This window comes from Ambystoma mexicanum, chromosome 1p, assembly GCF_040938575.1.
Source record: "Ambystoma mexicanum isolate Mex_15411 chromosome 1p, UKY_AmexF1_1, whole genome shotgun sequence".
NCBI lineage: Eukaryota > Metazoa > Chordata > Amphibia > Caudata > Ambystomatidae > Ambystoma > Ambystoma mexicanum.
Genome location: NC_090921.1, coordinates 1,310,046,040 through 1,310,073,545, shown reverse-complemented (window position 1 = coordinate 1,310,073,545; position 27,506 = coordinate 1,310,046,040). Strand labels below are relative to the sequence as shown.

General features: G+C 46.9%; 1 protein-coding gene across 2 annotated transcripts in view; it reads left to right on the top strand.

Annotated features, from left to right (window-relative positions):
* The window catches only part of ALDH16A1 (aldehyde dehydrogenase 16 family member A1), a 703,308-nt gene that overhangs the window by 638,820 nt on the left and 36,982 nt on the right, over positions 1-27,506 (top strand). For both annotated transcript variants that reach the window (XM_069606350.1, XM_069606359.1), the window contains exon 16: positions 26,489-26,614. In XM_069606350.1, the coding sequence (XP_069462451.1) occupies positions 26,489-26,614 (126 nt within the window). The remainder of the gene's footprint in view (positions 1-26,488; positions 26,615-27,506) is intronic.

The window sequence follows — 27,506 nt, the reverse complement described above, 5'->3', positions numbered from 1 at the left end:
CAGAAGATTGGTGCTACATGTTCTGGCAAAAAACTACAACTGAGGCTATGGGCGTCTTGCGTCCTACTTATAACATCCGGTGACGTCGGCTCGACGGAGACCCTAAAGGGCAGAGTATCGACATCATCGACGCAGACGCCGACATTTTTTTCCGAAGCAGCACAGCTGTGGTGATTACTGTCATAGATGTGGAATGAGTCGTCTGAACATCCCATCGAAAGAACATTACCAGGTAAGAAAGTAACTTGTTCTCTCATTCTGGCAAGAGGAGTGTGAGGGGGATCGCAATCCAACCGTGGCATTTTAACTGCCTCTAACCTTCTCCCAAGGCCTTTGCCAGCGACCAGAGCAGTCCACCCTACAGCAGCTGAGGGTAGAGCCGGATCCAGGGGAGTCAACTCCAGGGAGGGCCCCAACCGTGCCCCAACGCCCCGCAGAGATCTGTTGAGCGTAACAGGATGTGGCCAGAGTGCTGAAGTTCTACGTGGACCACACAAATAGTTTTCGGAAGACATCACAGCTGTTTGTGAACTTTGGCCCTGTGAACCAAGGGAAGGCCCTCGCGAAGGCTTTCTTTTCCAGATGGCAATCTGGCTGCATCATGCACTGTCACCGGTTGGAAAACCGGCCGTTGCCTGGCCGTCCGAGAGCCCATTCAACCAGAGCGATTGCTGCTACTACAGCATTCCTGTCTGGTGTGCCCCTACTTGACATCTGCAAGGCTGCGACGTGGAGGTCGATGCACACCTTCATGAGATTCTACTGCGTCGACCGGGATTCCAGGGAGGAGTCCAGAATCGGCCAGGCAGTGCTGCGCGACCTGTTTGCTTGAAGGTGAGCTTGGTGAGGAGGTAAGAGATGCTTAATGTTGTTGCTGAAATGCTTAATGTTGAGCCTTGCCACCTCCCGTGGTTGTGCATGTGTTTACTGCTATGTATTCATGCTGGAGAAGGAACAAGTTACTTACCTGTAACTGTTGGTCGCCAGCATGGGTCTCTTAACGATGGCAACTTTCATTTCAGGATATCCTTGTCCATTTGTGGCCATGATATACATTGTGGCAACCACCCCCCCCTTTCACTTAATAGTGGGAATTGGGTTATCTCTGCGTAATTCATGACTTTTGTTACTATGCATGCTCCAGTCATACTCTCCTTCTTTCCTCCTGGTAATGTCCTCAGCCTCTGAGCATACGGGGTGACCTCATCTAGACTATGTGAGTGGCCCTTTGGGTACTTATTGTGTGTCTTAAGTGCAGACCTTTCTCTTCCTATCTCTTCTTCCTCAGATGACCCTGCCTCCTGTTCTGGGCTTGCCCAACCCCCGCCCCCCCCTCAGGGGCCATGTGCGCTTCTCTCTTCCTCATCTCAAAATTCAGCGGTTTTAATATGATTTTCCTGCCCTGCCTCTTCATGGCCCCTCCCTTTGTAGAGACCATGCTGTGCTCCTCGCTACCTTAAGAGTAGCCCTGCTATGCCTTCCGCTTTGATATGTCTCAATCCTCCTTCATATCCCCTCTCCTTCATCTTCGTCGGGAAGCGTATGATTTTTCACTCTCTTCCATTTCCCTAACCCATCCCTCCCAACTCCTTTCTCTTTCCTGCTCTCTGTTCAATTGCACCTGTCTCACCCTTTCATCCTCTGCTTCCCTTGCTGCTCTCTTCTGCTTCCTTCCGACTTTCCCTTGCCTCCTTTTTTCTCAGTCTCCCTGTCTTACCTTTCCTTTTCTCTCTGCTTCTTCTAGCTCCCTCCTCCTTTTCTCCTGCCGCTTTATTTCCTTCTTTTCCTTTCCCTCCACCTCTTTATTGCTTTTTCCCATTCTCTTTCTTCCAAACACGCTTCTTCTTCCTCTTTGTGCGGTTTCTCTTTGGCTTCCCTTTCTTTATCTTTCGGGTCGCTTTTGTGCTGTCCATCTAGTTTAGGCATTATCTGTCCTCCCACCCACACGCTCTTGTCTGCTGTTGTTCCTTCCATGTCGCTCTCTGCTAACTTCGCCTGCAGCTCACAGCGCACCTTATACTCATTGTGCATGGATAGTAACATGGCTCCATTTATTGCCTTTTCATGACTATATGCAGGTGGTGCATGCACAGGGTTAGTATAATCTGCCACTGCCTTCAATTCTTTCAATGGGTAAATTCCTTGTCCCTTGTTTGGTGGATCGGTGCTCTGGGGAGTAGGAGGAGCCGTGGGTGATTTGCCCCCGGTCATGCTGATTTAGTATTCCCTCTCTCCTGAGTGGGTCCCCTCGTTCCTGAACATCGTCCATGATTCTAGAACTGCTAGCCTGCTTTGTGGCTTTTTGCCCTTATATGCAGCATGTAAATACGTGGGCATGTGTTGCAGCACAGGTTTCTAAAGACTGCCCTCTTTGAGTGAAGGTTTTATCATCTTGCCTACTGTATCGTGAGTCCACTCCGTGCTATGCCCACAAATCTTAACTTTATACCATGGAAGGGACTTGCACATATGCATTAGGGGCGTGTCTCCCATGATGGCACGTTGCACTTTTGACTGCCGATAGTTACTTGACCTCAAAATGTGCTTTTGTTTGCACTCCAAATGTTTTCACTCTATTTTCACAACCTTTTATCAACTATGTATTTTTTTTCCAAATTCTAACATTTCTCAAGCCTTCCCGCAAGCCTCTCCAGCTTCACCAACAAATATGGGTGCACACCACAATCACCGCCCATACTCTAAACTCCACCCTTTAAGGCTAATCCCAAACATTCGCATGCTGCCGAAGCCTGCATCAATACCAAAATTACTTCTTTTCATAACCTCGAGCCGGCTCCCAACTCTTCAGCTATTCCCTCATGCCATGAAACCAAGATCTTTTCTGTCACTTTGCTACAATCTGTGTTCCCCCTACTGTGGGCCAACAACCCACTTTTATCAATCTTCCAAATTCTATTTGCAACTTATCTCTCGGTGCGTACTCCTCCGCCATTCTTCCTCATCCCTTTCCACTTACACCAATAACCTCTATACACGTACAACATATGAGTGCACGCTTGAAACACAATAGCCAAAAGACCCCAAACTCACAGCCGTCTTCTTTCCACACTCGCAACAAGTGATCGTTCCCGTTTAACTGCCCTTGTAGGCCTGTAGAGGCGTGGCCCTTCTATGCCTCAACATAGTGTGATTCTGGAAATGCATTGGAGGGACAGGGCCTCTGTATCCTTGTCCTTTACTGCTTTTTATCATGTGTTCTGTCGCGTTTTCCGCGCAGGAGTTCATGTGGGACTCCTGGCGGTGCAGCTCTCTCCTTTGGTTTTGGTGAACCAACCCGTGGGATACCCTTATGGCACCCATGGGTAGGGGTGCATGTTTTTGGGCACCTGTGGGTGGCCCCATAGAGCAGGGTATGGGCTGGTGGCAGCTCCGGGCTGAGTTGACTGGTGGCCTGAGTGTCCTCCATTTTGCAACGCCCAGGCCCTGTCATTGGAATCAGTAGATTCCTGATGGAAACAAGATGGCCCTGTTATCTTGATCTTCCCGAAGTCCTGGGAATCCCTAACTCTGTCCCTTCCCCCTGACTTGCTGTTGGGTGGAAGTTCCGTATATGGTAGTGTGGGGAAGTGTTGACCAGACTCGCTGGAGCCTTCTCAACGACCGTATGTTGTGGGTACGCCTGTGGGTGGGACCTGGGTGAATGGAGTGTGTGACGAATACGCATTCTATGTTGTGGGTGTCTAGTATCTGGTGTTTGACACAATGACTGAGACAGCCATGCCCGAAACCGGTATGAATGCGGTGTGGAGTGTTTAATGGCTGGGTACTTGTCCCAATACACATAACTTGTTGTGAGTGTCTGGAAAGAAGTGAATGGACTGAATGCACTGTGTGCCTGATTGGCTGCCTGCCTGCATGAATACCCTTAGTCGTGATTGGATGCTTGAGTATGACCCAGCGGAATGAATGGGAGATCACCAGTATATCTGGGGACCTCTCACTGCTAGGAATCGTGTTCAGAAGCTGAAGTCCACTACGAGTAACTGGAGTAACTGAAGCTTGACCTTGAAGCCCTGCTGGACGAGAAGAATTGCTGTTGCTCTCCTTCACAATCTGAAAGCTGCTGTGCCTCCAAGGACTGACCCAGAGAGGACCTGGTAAGGCGCCCTCTTCCCGAGCTACGAGGGACCATCGTGCACCAGCTGATCTTTGCCAAAGCTCCCTGGTAGACAGACCTTCGACAGGCTGCCGACCCAAGACGGGGACTGCTGCGGAATCCCAAGGAGAAGCCCCCGGACTGTTTTCCGCCACTGTCGACGGCCACCGTCGCCGACCGGAGCCGCCGTGCTCCCGTTTGCCTAAGAACTTCATTTGATCCAAGGACGCTCTCATCCGCATCGTCGCCGCTGTATCCTGCTGGAGAAGGCCTGACTGCCGAGGAGCACCCGCCGGTGGGTTTCCCGCCACCCAAACACCATAGAGACGCCGACGACTCGACGCCCTTGCTGGGCCACAGTTCTTCAACTTTTTGCAGGCCATAACTATTGACACTGAGGTACCATGCATGCCTCTTCCTTGCAGGACGTTTACGCTTCCCCTGTCAACGAGCACCGCTAGGAATAAAGCTGCCACTTCACCGTCGTAACTCACCCTGTTTTCCGTCGGACGTTCGACGACCCGTGACTCCTGCCTTAAAGGGAGGGCACTCAAGAAGGGCCGTCGATTCCCCGACGAGGAACGCTACAACGCCAGGGACTTTGGGGTTGCAGAACTATTGGGAGTCTATTGTGAACAATATATGGACTGGGCTTGTATCTGTATTCTACAGGTTGCCCAGGTGGGGGGGGTCTCCACACAGAACTGTCTCGTGGTACGGGGCCAGCATTCTGCTAATTGTTCAACCATCTTGCTTTCCTTCCTCTCTCTACTGCTGGTTTCCTCTTTATGATATGATATGATATGGCATTTGTAACGCGCCTATACACAAGTATTTCAAGGCGCGACGAGGCAGGGAGGGGGGGAACAAGGGGAGACAGACAAACGATCCTACTAGGCCAGGTGTCATTCAGATTGCGCAAGTGCATGGGTAGGGGGGACGGGAAAAGTGCAAGGGGGAAAGGGAGAGGGGAAAGTGCAGTACAAAGTGATTAGTAAATACAAGAAAAATAATAAGGGCCAGCTGGTGGCAAGTGCAGGATAAGTGCAGACTAGTGCTGGGAGGGGGGGGGGCTGTAGGGATACAGAGACATTCCCGTAGTGCGGGGGTTGCCAGGGAGGCAGTGCAGGGGAGAGTGGCTGGACCAAGTGGAGAGTGGCTTGGCGAGTGGCCCAGTTGCTGATTCAGTACAGTTTCAGTGATTTAGCAGGGGAGAGGGGGAGAGAAAGCAGAAGCAAAGAGGAAGGTTTTGAGGTGCTTCCGGAACCGGAGATGGTTCTCCTCAGGTTTCAGGGAGGCAGGAAGGCTGTTCCAGAGGGAGGCCCCTGCTGCGGAGAGAGATCTCCCCCCAAATCGTTGCTTCGAGAAGCGGCTGACCCCAAGGGAGTTGGAGGCAGATGAGCGAAGAGCTCGAGAAGGAAGATATTTAGGAAGAGAGAGTTGAAGGTATTTTGCCAACGGCATATGTGACATTTTGACAGTATAGTTGATGCCCTTTAATGGGATCTGATCATATTTTTGGTACCACTGTAGAACTGTATATATTTACCATTGTTAATTTTCTGAGCACAAAGGGAGTTATTGTGATAGTGTACATAACCTTGAATATTAATTATATAAAGACTATGTTTTAACCAATACAGGGTGTGGACATTCCTTTGTGGGGGCTTGGGAACTACACTGTACTTAAGAACCAGCCTGCATCACCTCCTGAGAAGCTATGCTTTGATTGCTCGACTACGTTACCAATAATAGAGAATCTTGCCTGGGGTCCTCTGTGCCTCTCCTCTACCATATAGAGAGCGGAAGTACAGACACCCCCCCTCCAGTCTTTACACATAGGTAACCTTCTCTTTTTTTTTTGTTTACTTTTTTAATTCTTTTTATTTTTTCTTCAATATGAAATAAGGTGCCAGTCTCGGGAGAATATCTAAGCAGCAACGTGCTCGCCTTGGAAGCAAGACGGCATGGAGCAGCACACATTCGATCCCCGGGTCCACACTTAGAAACCTATATTCAGCCCGTTATAAATAACCACTCATATCATATCACCTTCCGCAGCTCTGGCTACAGCCCTAATCGCAGGGAAATGTTGTCACTTCTCCCCCACAACTTGTATAACATTTCCGTCCCACCTTTGTTTGTCAGACTGATGTTCTCATACTTACATCCGTTGGTAAGCAGACACCTTCAGAACCGCCTCTTCCCACAATCTCCCATTCCGCTTTCTGGTCTGCAGGGCATACCATGGGGAGCGGGCAGGATTTTCACAAGGGGGGCTCCTGATGGGCGTCTAGGATCATGCGTGATTGACAATCGGTCCTCTCAGGGCACAACAAAGTCATTGAGGCTCGCAGCTGGAAAAAAAGAAAATCACTGAGGGTGTTGGCAAACCATCCTCTGCTACCATATGTTGTAATTGGGACGAAACCCCCTAAGGATAAGCAGGCGGACGGCCAAGTGGTAATCCCACACCCAAAAAATCGAGTCCAGTAATGTGACAAATTACTATTTTATTCAACAGAAAACATATAAAACAGGTACAACAATGGATATCATGGTGACTTCCACTTCCTCCACTTGTTTCAGGCTTGTGAAAAGTTTTTAAGCATATGTGACGTCACAATAAAAGATACATTTAAAAAACCTAAGGTAGGATGCGATTGGGTGAGTGACTCAATTAAGTATAGATTCTATGGTGGGTTAGTACACAGATTGGTCAGTCCATATTTAATGGCTCCGCCTGAGAACACCTACAAGGATACATGAGGAATCAAGTCATCAGAGCACTCTGTGAGTGGTGTCTGCAACACTGTTGAGGTGATCTTTAAAGGTGAAGAGGGATTGTTCAGTGGTGGCTTTCTCAACCATGGCACTCTGGACGGTTACCAGCACATGAGCAACAATTGAAGGTGATGAGAACGGCCCCAATAAAGCTCTGATTCCTAAGTGGTGAGCCAGGACATTTAGCTTTCAGCTTTACACTGCCTTGTAACTTTTGTCCCAAGAAATGGATGGGAATGAAGGTCTCTTTCTGCCCATGTCAGGATCCAGTGAAATAGGCATTCTCTGCCAGCTGCAGGTCACGTGTGTAGGGACTACATTTCAAATTATTCTGCTCAGTATTTCATAAGGATTTTAGCCCTTTTACTGTGAGTGTCATTACCTTCCTTACTCTCTAGAGACTTGATCAAACTATTTTCTATTGAATGTCAGGCCTGAGTTGGTGGGAATCTGACCTTCTAGCAACATTTGTTCCCTTGCTTCCTCTGAACAGATTGTGTCTCACACCTGGAAACTGTCCGTACTGTTCGGGTGCCAGTCCAAACCTTCCCATCCGTGATAACCTTGTAAAACTGCATTTGCTCTCTGAGCTGTTCAGGCTTGGCTTTTCTGCTGGCTCGATGTGCCCCATTCACCCAAGTGTGGCTGCGTCCTCCATCTTGGTTTACATGGCCACTCATTTTGGTTACGTTCTGCATTAAGCAAGCTTTTATGTGTATTTTCGTGCATCTAGCGTGCATCTAGAGAGTATATGTTGTCTAGACTAGTGGATGCAAGCATGTTCTTCAAATCTACGTGTAATTTGACCTAGTTTTCATGTATCTTCATGGTGGATATGTATGTGCTTCATGTCTTATGCACCTACGTGTGTTGGCCTCAGCTATGACTATGACATGTGCCTTCTCTATAATGACAGTTTGTTCAATTGTTCCATCGCCTGCAGGTTTATTGCCTCAGTGATGTCGTCCGGGTAGGGTCTGTAGGGCTGCCTCAGTGAGTAGTGTCTCTCACTCCGGCAGCACAATGGTGGTGAGGGGGTAGATGTCGGGAGCGATGAACACTGTTCATGTCTGTAACGTCGAAATGGGGAAAGGGCCTACACAATGATGGACATGTTCATCTGCCTCACTTCACTACAAGTTACAAAAAAACTTTACAAACACATTGAAATGCAACAATGTGGCCATTCCAAAACCCGAAATACACCACCTTTTGGTTTTAAACACACAACTACTGTTTTCTTTTACTTTCCTCGTATTTTATCTTTTTTGTAAATTATCTGATGTTGTCTGATGTGGCTATGCCCAGTTATCCAAGTAAAAGTTTGGCTTCAAACATGACTTTCATGTAGCCTGTGGCTCAAACGGGGCCCGACCAAGAAAGGGCTACTCACTTGTCCCCCGAGGAAAAAAAGATTGGAAATAAAGACACAGACATCAGTGTTGAATAAAATACTTAGTTTTATGTTTGTGTATTTTCTTTGTGTGTGTGCGTTTAGGCGTAGAGGATTAATCCATCCAGCTGTAAGGAACTCATGGTGGCAACAGTAAAGACAGACACAAGTGATCACAGTTCAAGGGTGTTTATTAAACTGTAAAATGCAGGGTGGAAATACGCCTAACCTAAATCTAAGATGTGAGCAAGTTTCGACCATCAAATGAAAAATAAGGCAGTCCTTTTGGTGTCTTGTCAAAGTAAAAGGCCTATACTAAAAAAAAAACTATTGCCAGATCCATACTTTCCACCCTCAATTTCCCCCTCTCGGGCTCGGACCCCTAGGCTTCCTTCGATCTGGCTCAGGGCTTTCTTTTGGGTTCTCCCTATGCTGGGCTCGGATACCAATGCCAAGCGGGACAATCCACTTCTCCTGCTCTTGCAATATTTCTTGCATTCAGGAATCTTAATTTCTTTTTAAACAGTTCTTCAGGCTTCGCCCCTTTTTGTTGGCCTCCCTCTGCCTGGTTCACTCTTGCCAACATTTGCAAAACCGTTCACTGTGGACATCCCTTGGTCGGGTTCACTTCTGTCAACACACTGTTCATAAGGACTTCAGGCCTTGCCCCTTTTTGTTAGCATCCCTCTGCCGGTTTCACTCTTGCCAACATTTGCTAAACAGTTTACTGTAGACATTCCTCCTTTGGGGTTCGCTCTTGCCAATCTTGTCATTCGTATCTTTCTCATTCATCTCTTGTCATGCAGAATTCACTTCCCTTAACTTCACAATCATCTGTCGGCCAAAGCCCTTTGACTGTACAGAGGATTTTACAAGACCCCAGTATGACCACTTTGATCCCAATTCGCCTTTTCCCAAGGCCTTCTGGTTACAGTAGTTTCTACCATTGGGTAATCTCCCACAGTTTCCTGCATGAGCACCCACATGGTGGCGGACTCCTCTGTTGTGGTTTCCCCTTTTTTCATCAATGGCTCTTTAAGCCTTTCACAGTTCAAATTAGCAGTTTTCTACTTTTCGTTCAACACAGTTCGGTTTCTTATCGACGCTCCCCTCGACTCACTAGTTGTGATGAACCGCTTGGATTTCTTTCTCTGTGGAGTCAAGTTTGGTACCACAGAGACGAGCGTTTCTCCCCAGCTTGGTAATCCGTGGAGGAGGGTCTTGTGTACCATTGACATGTGCTGCAACACATGCTTGCTATTGTTCGCGGTCTTGCGGTTCCTTCTGCAGAGGTTTCACGGGCCTTGGTCAGAAAGGGTAAGGTTGCTTCTCTCCTGGTCACCCTCTCGGTATGCGCCATCTTTCTCCTCTTCTTGAACTGCTGTGCTGAGTTAGCTTTCACATTGTGCGGTCTGCCTTGCCCGTTCAGTGCTCTTGTGCTCCAACTTTTATCCCTGTAGGGAAGGGAAAGGGCCGTCAGGTGTGTGTGTAATTCTGGGCAATTGCCTGACCTTTGTATTGAGACATGTCAGGTAAACAGCTCTGGTGTTAGTTTGTTGTCTCTCGTGTTGTGTGAAAGTGTCTGTGTCGAAAAAAGGGGCCGGCAGTGTTTTGGCATATCCTTAGTGGTAGGGTGAGAAAAAGGTGTTGAAAGAAGGGGGAATACTGCGTCTCACCTGTTTGTGTCCCACTCACCAAGGCCCCCCCTTCCAGGTGATCTTTCCTCTCTGGTCCACACCCAGAAACTGGATCCAATAGCGATGGCCGTGCCCTGGTCACCTGGATGACAGATGCCCGGGGCCTAGCCAGGGAGACACCTGCAGGTTTCTCACACAGGCCATCATGGGCCTGGATGGAATGTCAGAAAGAAAAGAAACAAAGGGACTGAACCCCCTCTGCCCAGGAAGGCAGAAGAGAAAGTTCTAGAGGTTTTGAAAAGAAAAGACAGAAGAACTTTTGAGTGGACAAAATAAAAGGAATAAGAAACAAAAAAAGAGAGATAGACGAGAGAATTCCCTGCAGGCACCGTGCCCATCAGGTCCGAAGGACATTTTAGATGCCAGGCTACATAAGGCAAGTGTCACGGCTTGGTAACGGTGGGCCAGTGCTATGTCTCTAGTGCAGCCTGCGCTCCCGGGGCCAGACCGGGTGGGCCCTTTGATATTCAAGGGTTCAGGGCAGCGTGTGCTGTGCTGTCCAGTATGGGCCACGTAGCAGGGTGGCCCAAACTGGGCAACCCAGCCATGCCCCTGATTTCCCACCTCATGGCCAGTGATCAAGGGGCTCAATAGCCAGTCAGGCTACCCGGTGATGAATTGCAGCAAAGTCTGCTGCACCCTGAAGAAATGTCCCAGGCTGCCTCATCATAGCAACCCTGGTGAATACAAGCCTATGGTTGCTGCAACGAAGCAGCCCGGGTGAACTAAAAAGTGGCCCAGCCCTTCTTTCCAATACATTATGGAGGGGGAGCGGCCATGAAGATTACACCAGGCAGCAGGCCCGGCGGTGGGAATGGTAGAGCCCCGACCGAAACCAGACGCTACCTGGAATAAAGATGGCGCTCCAGGGCTCAGTGACGACGTGGGTGGCCTCAAGAGGTATGGGTCACCCAGAAGATTGAAAAGGGGCCACGGGTCATAGCAGAGATGTCAGCCAGCCACCAGCCCACAGAAGGCCACCAAGAAGATCTGGTGTGCTACGGGGCCACAGCGGTGAGGACTTGCTAAACCCCCAACTGGGCAGAGGGCTGCCCAGAGACTTAAAAATGCACATCACACGCAGTGCGCATGCATGTCCCCACATGGTAAACACAGCCACACCAGAAGAAAGAAGCTGTGGGGCACAGGCACCAAATTCAAGCAAGGACAGGCTCTTCAACAGCCTTATCATGGGAGTTCACCACAGAAACAGACCCATGAAGGTACTGTGAAAGAGGCGGCTTGCTGTAGACGTCACCCCTGTGCACAAACACAGGTTTTACATGTTGTATGTCATTGTTTATGTTGTTGTATATTTATGCATATATGTTTTAGTGTATAGTAACTGTTTGTAGAAATGTTATGTTGGGGAAATGTTGGGAGGAAGAACCATTATGTAGGGATTGTTAAGTAGGTAATAACAGCCTCCCTCCACTCTAAAACCTGAGAAGAACCATCTCCGGTTCCGGAAGCACCTCAAGACCTTCCTCTTTGCTTCTGCCTTTGCACCCCCCCACTGATCTGCTCTCTCTTGGCACTGTGCACCTGGCCACCCTCTGTCCTCCGGACCCAGGTACCTGCTCACCATGCCACCCCCTGCACTGCCTCCGGCCCACGCCGTGCACTGTGTTCTGTATCTGTGCCCGTACAGTCCCCCCTCTTTTTCTTACTGCACTTATCAGACCTACCATGTCTGCTGCCTTAAACACTGCACTTGCCACTTGCTGGCTGCACTACCACTGTTTGTTGCCTATATTATTTATTTATTTATTTATTATTTGTTTCTCCTTTGCTCCGCACTTTCCACTTCTCTCACCTTCCATGCACTTTTCCCCTCTCCCTCTTGCATGCACTTGCACGTTCTCCATGTCACTGGGTCTAGTAAAATCGTTGTTTTGTTCTCCCCTGTTCCCCTCCCTTGCCTTGTCGCGCTCTGAAACACTTGTGTATGAGCACGATAGAAATACAATATCAATTCAATATCAATTCAATTCACTTCAACAAGTATATTGCAAACAGTGCAAAATTGAGCATAATGTGGTCTTATATAACGTCCTTCCGCCAATAATGTTGGTCTCGCTGCGCACAACTCTGTAAGAAAGGAGAACAAAATGGTAATGTTTTATGAACTCAAAATTCTAATATGTATTCCCAAGTTACTACAATTACTGTGCATGGAGAACACATTCTTCAAGCCAAAACCTATAAGCAAAGACTTATATAAATGACCATTATTTTTGTTAACCCCAAACTTGCTGTTAGTCTCCAGCACTGCCAACGAGAATTAACCTTTTCACTAACATTCCTAAATATTTACTATACATGATAAATAAACTTTTGAGAACTTGTAACATTTCAAACAAAAATCTTTTGCATTTCTTTTTTAGAATCCAAAGCATACCATATGATTTCTCACAATCAATGTAAACATTTTTCAGTATATTCTCATAAAGCAACTCCATGCAATATAATAATATTTGAATTTTGAACTTATATGGCTTCATGGATCAAACAATATGATTCCTCCCAACGGGTTTTGGATATGAATCCCTTTTCGAGGGACAGTGCAGTCAACTTTCCTTTAGAAGAATAAAAAAGTATAACTGTCCTTATTCCACTGATGTGTGAATAACTAGAGAAGTTCACGCTATATTTACAAGGTAATCTGTACTAACCTGCATTAGACCTTGCGGATTAACAAGCATATTGATTTTAAAACGACTCCCTTCTTAATGTCTACTTCCTGCAGAACATGAATTTCGATATGAACTCTTCTTTCTTTCGGTCTTTAATTCTATGCTCTACAAGAATTTTAACAATGTTGGTATGTTCTACGATCAAGATTTATTAAATGAAGAAATAAATCTTCAATGTCATTCATCTTATTGTGTATCTTCTGTAGATCCCCGATTCAAGTTTAAATAACTTCCAAGTCAATTTGTGCATAAAAGGGGTTCATCCACACTGTTGGGAGGATGATTTACCCTAACTAAAATGTCATTTATTTGCTCCACATTCAAATAAACTGGACACACTAGTGCTTGTACCTACATCACTTCAGAGAGTGGATGAAATTTGCTGCCTTTTTAATCAATTTTCAACTGAGTTGATACACTTTCTGTGCTGAAGTAGTTGTTGAGCAGGCCTAGGAAGATGGGTGTCAAGTCTGGAGATTTCATGATGGATTTGTAAAGCTTGGAGGCGGCAGGTGCATGGATCCTCAGGAGATTCTGATGGGTTGCGTGAGTTAATGGTAGCTTGCAGGTCCTCTGCAGAAAGAAGGTGGAAAGATGATGGGAGGTGTTGGTGGCATCTGTGGTGGCGTGTGGGTGTGAGCACCCTTTATTGTCGAGGTGATCCTGGATGTCGAGGATCTTTTTGGTTGAACTGAACAGCAATCTGGTCACAGAGCTCTTGGGTAGGGATAAGCGGTGGGGTTTGTGTTGCAGGCTGTCATGTTTTTGAATACTCTGATTTTATACATTTACCTTTCACTGTGATGCACAGAATCAGTACATTTGGAGTAGTGTGCTTTTTTTGCTTTGACTACTTCAGCCCTATAAAGGCATAACTGTTGATGGTAGGTGAGTTTGCTAGCGTGTTTCCCCTCCAGATTTTCTCCAGTTTTTCTTATTTTTTTAGTAGTTTCGCGTGAGTATATCTGTTCATCTGTTCTTCAGAGAGGTGGTCACAACTGTTAGAGGATTTCCTGGAGACAGAATACTGCAGCAATATTGCCGGATTATATTTTTTGAAATGGTACATATCCACCAGATTCAACAAATATTCACTTGGCCATTCACTAAAATGGGAGAACATTTACCTGTTGTGCATTCCCAAATCAGCTATGAACAAATTGGAGACAGATCTTTTTGCGTTGCAGGCAATAGGGAATAGTAGTCCTAAATGCCGATGGATAGCTTGGCAGTCAGGTGCCAAATTAATAATCTCCTGTTCCTAAAAAAAGTTTGAGCCCTGTTTAAATGCTGCAATTCAACTTGGTCTGTGTATCTCAACACCATTGCTCCCCTTGCTTGCTGTACTCTTTACAAATATATAAAAAGTAATGAAAATGACAAATTCTTTATCTCCAAAATGAGTTGAGACAGTGGATTAGAAAAACTGTCAGTGGAGGGTGATAAAAGATACATTTTCAGAAACGAGTGCAGCCCCAAACTATTTTGTTATTTCCAGGATTCTAGGGGGTTCTTTCTTGCTGCTCTAGGGAGTTGATTTATGAGTGACTTCGAAACATTTCAGAATCTACATTGATGATTTGTACAACCTTGGTGTCGCCACATGAACTGTTGTCCGCTGCCTGATAGGGATGTAACGTATTACGGTATACCGTTAAAGATACCGTGAACCATTTAATTGAACAATAATAACCGTCACATTGTTTATACCGGTATACCGTTCATACCGTTAAGTGTGCTTTTCAATCAGATTTGGAAAGGCTGCAGTAAGCAAGTCCTGGTCTTGCACCGTTGGATGTGCCGTCTGCCGAGTAGTTTCAGTTGGAGCAGTTTTTAATGCCATTCCATAAACCACACGTGCCTGACACAAAATCAATATGTTAGCAATAGGAAGAATAAATACAGTGCCAAGAAGGAAAAGAGTTTACTTTGGGTTGGCGGCTTTGGGGTTTATATATTTATAATGGATAATGATTTCTAAACATATGGCAATGGGGGATTTCCCTGATTCTAGCATTGAATTTACATATAAGTCGTCACACTGCAAAATGTACTCATCTCTGAGGGTATTGCCTGCTGCCATACCAAAGGGTAACATGTCCATGATTAGAGAGAGAGAGAGAGAGAGAGAGAGAGAGAGAGAATGAATGAGAATATATATATATATATATATGCGCGTGTGTGTATGCGCACAAGCGTATACTACCATCAGGCTCCAATGATCTCTGGCATGCAGGTTATCAAGATGGCAACATGTTCATCTTCACCAGTAGCCAGTGGGGGAGCTAAAAGCCTAAAGGACCACTTAAGAAAAGCTATTCAGTTTGGTTTGCCAGTCGCAGCAGGGCTGCCCCCTCCCCCCCCCCCCCTCTCCTCTCCACATGTGTGTTTGTGCTTGGTGGAAGCAAGGGGTGGCATTTCAGTGGAAAGTATGTTGAAAAGCCCAATTCTGACCCTGGGTGCCTGGTTTTGTTTGTGATGATAAATCTGACAATTTATGACTTTTAAGAAAATATTTGTTAAGATTAGTTAACTCCACCTGCTATACCGCGATAACCATGATATACCGTCATTTGGCAATAAGGTTATTGTACCATCATAAAACTAATACCGTGACACCCCTACTGCCTGAGCTTGTAAGATCAGTTTCATGTGATTGTTCACAAAAGATTCTTTTTTGCATCTCCCATTGTGTATTGATGGTCGGCATTGGGAGTTATGAAGAGGATTACCTTTTTCTTCCTGATCCTCCACCCCCGACCCAATAGCCAACTGTCTGTCCACTACTGACTATATGGTTGCCAACCCCCGAACCCCTACCCATCTTACCCACCCTGGCTCCCCACTGTCACCTGGTGATCCCACCCTCCGCCCGAATGCCTAGCACTCCTCCATCTTCCTCTGCCCCCACCACTCCAGAGTCGTCCTGCCCCCGCACGACTGTGATGGGGAGGTTTTGCTGTGGCAGATTTCGTCTAATTCAATGTCATCTAATGTATTTTGACAAATTTTGCCGGAAATATATGTGAGGAGTGGGTTTAGGTGAATAAATAATGTAGTGGGCTTATTGGGTGGGGGACTTATGGGGTATCCCCTCAATAGATTTGTGGCAAAATCTACCACAAAGAAACATTTTTTTTTATCGAATTCAATAACATCTTTTTGAGAAAATCACATAGAACTACTCGACTCCCACTACACTCCCACCCACTGTCTGATCCCATAAGATCTTTCTAACGTAAGGATAACTCTCCAATACAGTGTGTCCTAGCTGGAGACCTGTGTAACCTTTCGTTTTCCCATCCTGCCTCGTCACAGTATTTATCAGTAATATTACATAACCGGATGGGAAAGGGAAAGTGTGAGGTAGAAGTAAAGAAATGCCCTTTGTGAAACATGATATAAAAGGCTGCATTGCCAAATTCCACAGCCAGGTTATCCTTAGGGCCGCATACTGGCTCTATGTTGGCGTCGGGCGTGCTCACGCGATGCAGTGCAGGCTGGCCATTTACATTGCTCCAGTTTCAAAGTTCTGCAGCTGCCACATTCCCCTCACTCTTTGTCCTTTCCTTTGCCGGTCTATGGTTCCTCCCTGGCTTTACAGTTCCCCACTGGGTCCTGAATGGCTTCCTTCCAGATTTAAATTCCTCTCTTCTATAGCTTCAAAAGCCTTGCCATCTATAATTGGCTACCAGCATTGGATAAGTGGTTTCTCTCCGTCCCAAGACTCTTTTTGTTCAGTGTGTTGCCTGTCTTTGAGCTGACCTCACAGATGTCATCTTAGAGTGAGCACCCCAGAGGCAAAGGATTGGCAGAATGACTTGGGAGGTTGTTAATTTCATGTACCATATCCAGTTGGTTCTCTATTCTTGCTCAATTCTTAACATCTGCTCATAATTCACAAAACTGTGGGAGCCCATCTACTGAGAACGAACAAAGCTCAAATAACCTGTTGAATGGGAAGTATCCCAATCGCGAGGGTCTGCAAACACGTTTTGGCTCATTATACCTTTCACAGGTGAGAGGCTCAACTTCCTCCCACTGATGACACCCAACAAGCCAGAAACGTGTCTAGGGTTGCTGATGGCATCCTATCCCTTCAATTGCTGTGCATTTCCAGTGGTGTTCTGCCCTTGTGAGTGGGACCACATTGGTATACAAATTGATTTTTCTCGTCTTTGAAAGGTACGCTGTGCTCAAGCGTGGTTGTAGACCCTCCTGAGTCGGAGCTTTCCCATAAAACAGCGTGTTTAGCCTTATTTGTTATCATCAGAGGAGCTTCCAAGTTTGTAAATTTACTCATTGTTATGGCAATCACTACCATCGCTAACCATTTTAACAATCTGGCAAATGAGACTCCTTGTCCTTCGCACTAAACATGATTCCACTTGGTAATGGAAGGGAAAATCTAAAAGTCATACTGGCCGTAACTTCAGAAATACCTCAACGTATTTGAGATTTTAAGAGGCTGCATGGTGCCAACTTGGGTGGCAAGCAAGAGTCTCTCTAGCTCACAAAAAGAAAGAGTTACATCCAAGGCAATCTCCCAAAACTGTCCCAGAGTCGGGACCCTCTCTGTCACCCATAAGCCACCTGTGTTCTGTCTCCTGTGGACTCCTCTTTAGTCTAAAAAAGCATGTCAGGAGACTCACAGTAAGCAAATGGTGAAGTGTCTCTTCTCGAGAACTAGCCGAGCCTCACATTCTTATGCGGACAGCTGTGGTGCCCCTTTAACAGGCACACGCGGCAGAGTGACGTAACTCTGTCGCATGTGGAAATTAATAATTGTGCCAATCACGCGAGCTCGCAGAGCATGCGTGGTGCCCGGACGGGATGCAGAGTCCCCTGTGTCTTCTTTTGGCGCCGGGGTGCTCACGGTGCAATGGGAGGCCTCATAGCAGGATGCCCCTTTCCACAACAGTGTCCAAATGAGTATTCATGGCTTGGGGCTTGGCATTTTTTCTGTAAGGTTGCGTATTCTGACAAAAGAAATTAAATTAACGCAAAGCCCACCTGCTCAAAAGGATTTCATACTGAGTGGCTATCAGAGACATATTTCAAATATAAAAAAAGCATTCTAATGTCCCCAACATGCCCTCAGATTTTATGCAAATCACGAGGAGACCCCATTGCTGCCATTTGTCCCCCTTCCTTTCTTAAAGGTGATTTATTTACAGAATGAGGCTGATTTATTCTCTGATTGTATTGATATACTGGGTGAGAGAGCGATTTGCAAACCCCAGAGAAATTTTATTACAGGGTGCAGACTGGATGCAAAACACAGATCAAGTTCCCAAATCTGGGAACTCCCGTCCTCTGCACTTTATGGGTGGCTCAATAATGAGTCCTATTATACATTTTTTCTATTAAGAAAAAGATTTAGGTAATATATTCAATTGAGATTAACAGGAAAAGGATCAATAATAATTCTTCAATTGCATATGTACACATATACACAGTGACAAAATGTACATTAGTTTAAATCCAATGATTTATTTAGAAGCCCAACACGTTTCGTGAAATGATTCACTTCTTCAGGGGCAATTTTCATAATTTTTCAAACTTTTCAAACAATCTCTGAAAAACATAACGTTCACATAAATCCACATGAGAACCAATCATCTCTATGCAGAGTATCTTATATACCTTTACAAAGGTCATCATATTAGTCATATAATAACGCCTAATTTTGTGGATGTAGATACAAATAGATAAACGCATATTACGCTCATACATTTGTTTCTTACTAATAGTCATAGACACACTGTGTCTTGTGTGTACAAAAAAGTCCATCACAAGGTGAATCACATAAAATGTCTAATTTGGTATGTTGTGTTTTAACCCCAATAGTGAATTTAAGTAATTGCTGTCAAATGTAGGGCATGTCAGTAAAAAAGAAAAATTACCTACGATTTTGATTGCATCAGTCATCAAAAAGATAGTTTTGGTGGGAGGTAGATCTGTCTATTCACGTCAGAATATGCTGAGATCCTATTAAAGAAGTATGCAAAAAAATTATTATTGAAATGGAGAGAAAGGTGATTAGAAATAAGGATAGTAAAGGCTATGACATAGCTGTATCTTACCAGAAAGGGTCTAAACACAATTAGCGAGTAAATACTGAAGAGGGATCCCGTTCAGTAGTGTGGTCAGCCATTTTGTTCAGCAAAGAATGGGCCAGGGAAACCCCTGATCTGGAAAGAAATCCGAAAGAAAGGGAGGAATTTAATGACCCTAGAGGGCTTAAAGGCAAACACATATCAAGGGTCTAAGTGTACTTAAGTTGTACGAAATAGTGTAAAAGAAAAGAACACTGTCTTCCGGGGGGAGCTGTCTCCTGGCAGGATCTGCTACCAGACTGGATGCAAACACTAACATTTGAGACGAAGCAGAGTGGCTCAGTGACCCAAAGTACAATTATGCAGAGTCTCAAGATGTGGTGTTTGTGTCAGACATAGCCCCCTTCAGTCCACGCTAGGGACTGGAGATGGAACCTTTTTCACCAGAAAAATCATCTTCCCCTTTAAATTTAGATGCGCGCTGTGGCGTGGCCCTGGGAGCATGCGCTTCCCTGACTCCGCCCACCGGTGCCAAACCCCAGTCCTCTTTTCGGTGTGGACAGAAAAGGACCGCTTTCACCAGTGTTCCTTGTTTAGGCCTTCGGCCTAGTAATTACATGTGCTCTTCCTCAGAGAAGTACTTGATGTGCTTGACTATCTAGGTGTCACCTACACGAATTACGCTGATGACACCCACATACTCATACCCATCACTGGTGACACATTGCTGACTCTAAAGCCCTTAACGACATTTACCTTGTCATACAAGCCTGGATGGCCCAGCACGAACTGTGCCTCAACGATGACAAGACTGAGCTTCTCATCTTAGACAGGCAACAGAGACTTAACAAACTGAGTCCCCTGTTCGGCTCCTTTAACATTGACGGTAATTTGATTAAAGTATCTAAAGACACCAAAACTCTGGGTATATACCTGGACACCTCCTTGACACTCACCAGACAAACCAATGCAGTTGCCGCTGTGTCTGCATACACTTGCAAATTGATCTCGGCCTGTCGCCCATTCCTTACTTCCCAGAATTGCATTACCCTGGCCAGGACCTTGGTTATGTCCAAACTGGACTACTGCAATGCACTGTACCAAGGCACTAACCAGGCTAATCTTAACAAACTTCAGACGACCCAAAACAATGCCATCAGAGCAGCCTTTCACATCCCCCGATCTGCCCACATCTCAGAAACCAGGAAGAACCTCAACTGGCTCTCAGTCGCCCAAAGGATCTCCCTGAAAGCACTGGCCCTCACATACAAATGTGTTAACCACCAGGCCCTTTCATACTTAGCCTCGCGATTCACTCAATATATACCAGCACGAGCACTCGGATCTGCACAAACCCAAGGTCTTGCGATACCTAGATTCAAGCTTCATCCTGCTGGGGGCGCTAGCTTCCCTGTCCTGGCAGCGAAGCTTTGGAACACTGTACCACTCATGATCAGAACGCTACCTTCATTTAACCAATTCAAACACAAAGCCAAGCTTTGGTTAGCAACATCCCACTAACAACCGCTCTTCTGTTTTTGGACGGGCCATCTGGGACCTAGCTCTGTTCTGCTCCGTTCTGATTGTTGCCTTGATTTGTAACGTCAATTGTATACTTTGTTTACAATCTGTTGGAACTTTTGTGATGATATGTCCTACCCGTAATGTAATGTCCACTACCTGTAATGTAATGTTCTACTAAGATATGCGCCCAGTTGCCCTTGGGCCTGGTCTGCGCTATACAAATAAAACAAATACAAATACTTTTTTGTCTTCTTTTTCTCTTTCAATGGTCAGGTACCGCTTTTGTCCTCTGACGCCACTCTCTTCCCCGGCGCATGTCACAATGGCAGGCTTCAGCAGGTGTCCAGCCTGCGAGGGTCCCTTCCCAACATCCAACCCCTACGCCCTCTGCCTCCGTCCGCTCTGACACTGCGCACCCTGAAGAACAGACTAGCCAGGTGGAGGGATCTCTTCGGAAGGTCGCCTCCAGAGGACCTGAAAGCGTTTGTGAAGTAGAAGACCAGGCCCAAGGTACGTGCATTGTTCTCCTCCGCACCCCGCAAAGGCAACTCCTTTCCTAGGAAGCGCACTAGCGGGAGGGACCTAACGGGTTCTATGACCAGCACTGAGGCTGCTCCAGCTACTGCCCGAGGTCGAGGGGGTTGCAGGATCCTACCGGTGATTCCGCTGAGTTACTGCAAGGTTCTATTAATGGGTCTCAACCTGAGGGGCTATGCCCTAACACTGGACTGATGTCTGAGGGGGGCGCCTGTACGCAGAACTACCAGCTCCATAGTCGAGAGCACTCTACCTACCAGGCCCCAACCTGAGGTGCAGGGTAGGCCTCAACCTCCATCGCTCTACATACTGGATGAGGCTGGTCCCAACACAGTAAGTACCACGACGCAGGCACATTGCATGCAGCAAAAAAAATGGCCACTGGGCCAGACAAAATGGCAGCTCACTCGACAGCATCTCCCTTTGGGGACCAGGTAGGGGAGCGAGTTTCCAGGTGGGACTGGTCAACGCCTGTCACTGGATCCATAGCATACTCGTCAATTTCGCAGGGCAGATATACCTCACCCCATACAGCGAGACAGGGCGTGCCTCGGTCTCAGCAACCTCAGGGCCCTGCATCTATGCCTATTCCATCAAACACTCCTCTGGCCTGTGAAGATGGGTTATTTGAGAAGTTCCTTACTATCATGAGGTCCCCACAGATGGGTACCATCCTTACATGCTCCCTCCGGTACAGCCGCTAGCACCTTTGGCCACGCCGCCTTTTGGGTCCAGCTCCTATGGGTCCAGCGCAACCCCAGGCCCCATCGCCAGTCCCTACGACACCGGCTCCCATGCCTGTACCAGTGACGGCAGCCCCGTACACACTGCCGCAGCTGCCTCTGGCGCTGATAATCAGTACACCACAGCTTCCTGTGCCCAGCACTCCTCCTGCTGCACTGTACCAGCAAGACACAATGGGGGACACAGATGAGGAGGAGGACCCAGACACCATCAGCCTAAGCCTTTCACGAACGTCTGGCAGGCCTTGCTGAGTATTTGGGAATCCCACAGCCCCAGGTGGAACAACCGGAGGCGGGGGCATTGGCAGAGGTTTTCACTCTACGCCCCACGGCTAGAACGGAATCCCACTGCAGAAGGACATGGTGGCGCTTGCCAGAAAAGGATGGCTCAAGCCACATTCTACCCAGCCTACCAATTGGCGTCTGGATGCTAAGTTTAGGCAAAAGGAAGGGGACCCCCTCTTACTGTCGGCGCACCCCCAACCACACTCCTCATTGATGGTGGCAGCATCGCTGTACTCTAAGCCTCAATAGTCCTCGGCTACAACAGCCTCAGCACTCCTCAGTAAGGAGAAGATCCTGGAGGCATTTGGAAAGAAAATCAATTCCAATGCCACTCTCCATCTGTGCCAGTCCAATGCGGATGCCATGCTGGCGGCGGTCAACCAGAGGCTCTGACGGGAGATCGCTGACTTCCTACCTGAACTTCCTTTGCAGAGCCGCGCTCGTTTCATGGGGGGCCTGGCTGAATCAAAATAGTGGCGCAGGACATAATGGAGTCCACGGTGGCTCATACTGATACCTCAGGTTGCGCCATCTGTATTGCTATCGACATGAGAAGGGCGACTTGACTAAGGGCGACTAAGTTCAATCCAGATGTCCAGGAACGTCTACGGAACCTTCCTTTCGAGCAGGGGACCTGTTCCATTCAACAAAAGATGAGGAACTCGATAAGGAAAGGAATAGCTCTCGGACTGCAAAGTCTTTATCGAACCTCACCAAGTCCACCCCTAAGACACATGGCCAAGCGCACCAGCGCTCAGACAAGGTTCGGTCCTTCGGAGGCTTCAGGGGCTTCCAAGATAGACGGTCCAGACAACGGGAGAGATCCCCAAGCCGTCACAGGCCCAAGCAGCACAAGATGGCTCACAAGGGTTTTTTACAGTCCTCCTTCTCAGCCCCAGCCTCAAATGGCAAGAAATCGTGATACACCCATCCGGATCCACGAGTCTCCAATAGGGGGGCATGCTTGCCCTTCACGCTCACCACTGGCAGACAAGGTTCATGGGCCCATGGATCCTCTCAGTAGTATCCACGGGCTTCCGGCTCCCTTTCCTTCAGAGTCAGGCAGTGCAGGAAGTCCCAGCCTCTCAGCAGGGCCTGGGCTTCTATTCACACATTTTCACCATACACAAAAAAAACAGGCTGGCCTGGGAGTTGTTGGACCTTTCCACCTTGAACCTTTCCCTTCTCCAAAAGTTGAAGATGGTTACCCCAGCGCTAATAGCGGAGACCTTGCGTGCGGGAGACTGGATGTGCTCCCTGGATCTGAAGGATGCCTACCTACACGTCCCGATCTGGCAACCCCATCGGTCCTTTCTGAGGTTCAGGATCATGGGTTTTCACTTCCAATACAAGGTTCTACCCTTTGGCCTCAATTTGGGTTGCAGGGTCTTTACAAGACTAATGAACACTGTTCACCCCACCCCCTAGAGGTCAGCCCTCGCAGAGTGGTCCCTTAACAAGTCACACTGAGGCATCTGCATCTGTCGCAGGCTAACCTATACCTTATACAAGGGGCTAGGAGCGATGCTAACAGGAGCCAGTACAAAAGCAAGTGGGCCAGGTTTTGTAACTGAGCAGGAACAAAGGAGGTTGATCCATTGACCTGTGCGTTGGATGACGTGTTACCCTTCCATGCGCACCTCGCACACTCGGGGGTGCTGGTAGACACATGTACCTGTCTGGCGGCCATTGGAGCCTACAGGAACTCGGAGGAGGAGGTATTTTTATCCTCTAATCCGGTGGTTAAGACACTTGGCTGGCCTGACCAGGCTTTATCTGCCTATCAAGAAAGCACACCCAGTGTGGGACCTCAATGTGGTCTTGTGTGCCCTGGTGCATGAACTGTTCAAACCTATGGCGTCTGCAACATCAGGCTAGTCACCATAAAGACAGCCCTCCTGGTGGGCCTTACCTCGACATGCCGGATCAGTGAAATTCAGGTGCTGTTGTCCTCAGAGCCTTATACTACTTTTCATAAGTACAAGGTGGTGCTTAGAACTCACCCTTCATGCTTACCTTAGGGTGTCTCCTCTTTTCACCTAAATGAGGATATAGTGCTACCAATGTTTTTCGTTGACCCTAAGGATGACGCTCAGTGGCTATTGCACTGTCTGGATGTGAGGCGTGCGCCAAAATACTACCTGCACAGGACCAGGAGCGTCCGTAAATTGGATGCCCTCTTTGTCACCTTTGGCGGGTCAAAGCCTGACTGTCAAGCCTCCAAGGCTTCCATAGCAAGGTGGATGGTTACGGCCATCATGAAGGCATATGAGGGGCAACACTAACTTCTTCCAGAAAATATGCATGCCCACGCAATCAGAGATAAAGCCACGGCAGTTGCTTTCCAGAGGCACGTTCCGTGGCAGGTTTATCAGCAAGGTGGCTACATGGGCTATGATCTTGGCCTTCTGCAAACACTACTGCTTGGATGCCGGCTCCAGGTCGGACGCAGCATTTGGTCAGGCAGTGTTAAGGAACTTGTTTTCTTAAGAGGGCACCTCTCCACCCTGGGGCTACATTCAGTTGTACTCACTCATACAGTATGGTGGAAAGGGGACTGGACGCAGGAGTAATTATAAGTTACTCACCGTAGTGACCAACCTACTCCTAGTTAACAGTCCCCTTTCCTCCATATGTTCCACCATCCTCCCCCCTAATAAAACTGGTGTCATTAGGGAATGTTAATATTGTCGATGCGTCAAAGGGGACTGAGGAGCGGCGCAAGTGGGTGGAGTCAGGGGAGTTCATGCTCCCAGAGCCGCGCCCCCGCATGCATCTAAATTTAAAGAGGAAGATGATGTTTCTGTTGGAAAAAGATTCTGTCTCCCGTCCCTAGCGAGGGAGGCCCATACAGTATGAAGGAAAGGGGACTATGGACTAGGAGTACATTAGTCACTAAGGTGAGTAATGTATCATTTCCAGACTTAAAAGACTGCCAGCTGTTTCGCCGTGGGAAGTCTGGGATTGCAAGTTATGGTCAGTGGCAGATGGGTCTTTAGTGAGAGCCAGGGGGCCTTCTTTATCTAAAGAATTGTGTTGTATATGAGACGGGTTTATAAAAGAGTTATAAAATAACTGTCTAAACATGAGCAATTGCCTGCATTTGATTTACCGACTCCAAATGTGGAACCAAATTGACAGAAATATTACCTGGTCATCTAGGCTTGCTCTCCACGTTCAAAATCATCCTGATGTAAATAATGCAGTTGAATGCAACTTATGACAGAAGTAGGCCAAGTAACTGAGCATAAGATATTTGTAGAGGGCTAGTTCACCACCACAGGGGTAGCTTGATGGAATCTAGGTTGGGATATTCTTAGTGATTAAAAAGTGGTGTTTGAAGGAGGTCAATCACTACCAGTATCTTGGATACAAACGAAAAAAAGTGTGCGTCCCACCACCCGCCCCTGACCTCCATCAGGAACCTCTGGTTCACAGCGAGTCTAGGCAGTGGGACCAGGCATCTGGTTTAGATGCTGCAACATCAGTGGTCCCTGTAAATCCCTCCAGCTGCTGCATAAGAACCAATACCCACCCCTTAAATGCAAACTACCACGATCCCCAATGATTTCCGCTCCATGTATTAGTTTTCTCCCTTCTGTTCCTCCTTTCGCCTTTTGCAATGGGCTTTTATCCCTTTTCTGGTTTAGTCTACCTTCTACCCTAACATTGCAGATCTGCGACCTCTCCTCTGTACACCCCTGCCACCAATGCAATGCATTCTCTAGATCGCATGCATCCTGCCTCCACGGTTTGCTGAGGCACAAACAGTCTTTTCTCTTCCGTATCACCCTTACTATTGCCCTGGCTACACCTCTTTCATTTCTTGCTCATTTACCAAGATTCCACCATCTCTTCTTTATTTCCTTGTTGGCCTCCGTTACATAGCAAATGAGTCAACTCTGTCAAGGCCGGCAAGAGCCCGGCACACGTCACTAAAGTAAGAGGTGCAGGTGTGGTTGCAAGAAAAGTGGAACAAGTGGGTGGTGAGAGCAAACGCCAGAAATGCTAAGTGGTGTCTGAACTGTAAGCGGCAGGAATATAGGTTTGACTGAAGGGCAGAATTTTATATGACAGGTCTGAGGAGTACGGAAAGAAGTGTGGAATGTAAGGACCCAGGCAAAATGGCACCACAGTCTCCTAATCAGGACCACTCTGATAAGGAATGTCTATTTTTATTTCTCCTTTCTGTACTCCTTGACTGTCGAGGCTTCGGTCTACCCACGCTCCAACCTTCTGTGAGAGGTTGTAGAGTGCTCCCTCTTTCAAACCGCCACCCCCAACCTATTCTGAGTTTCTGTTTCCATGGTTATACAACAAAAACAGAGGGAAGACACATTTTCTTGGGAAGAATGGAGGAAATTGAAGATGTTTTATTTCTGATACCTTGGTCGTTTGTTTTTATGTCCTTCACAATAACTTTCAAAACTGCTGTTTGATTGATCGCTTGTTCACTTTTTCCTCAATACTGTTCAGCAATTCAACCTTTTGTTCAGAACAAAACGGTTTTGTTAGATCGCTGCTTTATCATGGTCCCATCTCTGACAGTTGTACGAGGTCTTTGACATTCACGAGAGAGACCTTCTTTCCCTCAAAGGTAATCGTGTGCTAGGTATTGACAATGTCCTTTCTATTTTTCTGATGTTGTTCCAGGTCTTTGACACATCCGACCTTCCAGGAGGGGTAGTGAACATTCTCACTGGGGGCCGTGATCACCTCACCAAATTCCTGGTGGAGCACCAGGATGTCCAGGCCATGTGGTACTTCGGGAGTGACCAAGTAAGTGCCACCGCTATAAATGCAGGATGATTGTTGGCCCCTTTTAGGAAAACTAGCTCTTGATTGACTATGCATTGCAGCAATGAGAGTTAATAATATCAATTGCTTGGCGGCATATGGTTTGACGTATTGCACCTATACATATCCACCCACATATGACAGTTTAATGAGCACTCCACTGTTTTTGGCAAGTAGCCTCTTCCTGTGCACTGGTGGAGTCATCTGATCTGTGCTTATGTGAAGCACACTGATGTCAAATGCTGCTGGCTCATCGCCTCAATCTGAGTTTGTTTTAAAGAAATAGTTTGTTCCCAATTTGTCAATTCCAAAATACATGCATCACAAAATCCCACTATGCTCCCAGTTTGGCAAACCTAGCATATGCCCAGTTATTATAAACCTTTGTATATTCCCAGTTCCCAAGCCCAATATGTTTCCAGTGTGTACCATCTCATTATATTTGGTATTTGGCAAACTTCGTATATTTCCAGTTATACAACCGCAGAATTAGGCCCACATTAGACAATATCAGAATGTCACTTTCACAATTACATTACACACCCTGTGAAAATCCTAAACCACTGAGGTCACACCCCACCATATTCTAAAATTGCTAATCGTAGTACATTTTGAGTGTGTCAATCACGGTATGAAGCTATCTTGGCAATTGCTGTTTAACAGCCCCATTAATGCAGCACGTTTTACCATGCCAGTATTTTACAAACGTTGTGATCAGTCTGTTTCAGGGTTACTAAATCCCACTATAGTAACAGTTGGGTCCAGCACAATTTCAGTATATACACAGAACCCCCAATAATAGTATATTCCACAATCCCAGTATATTCTCACTTTGACCATCCCAACATATTACCATATTTTAATAGATTGCTTT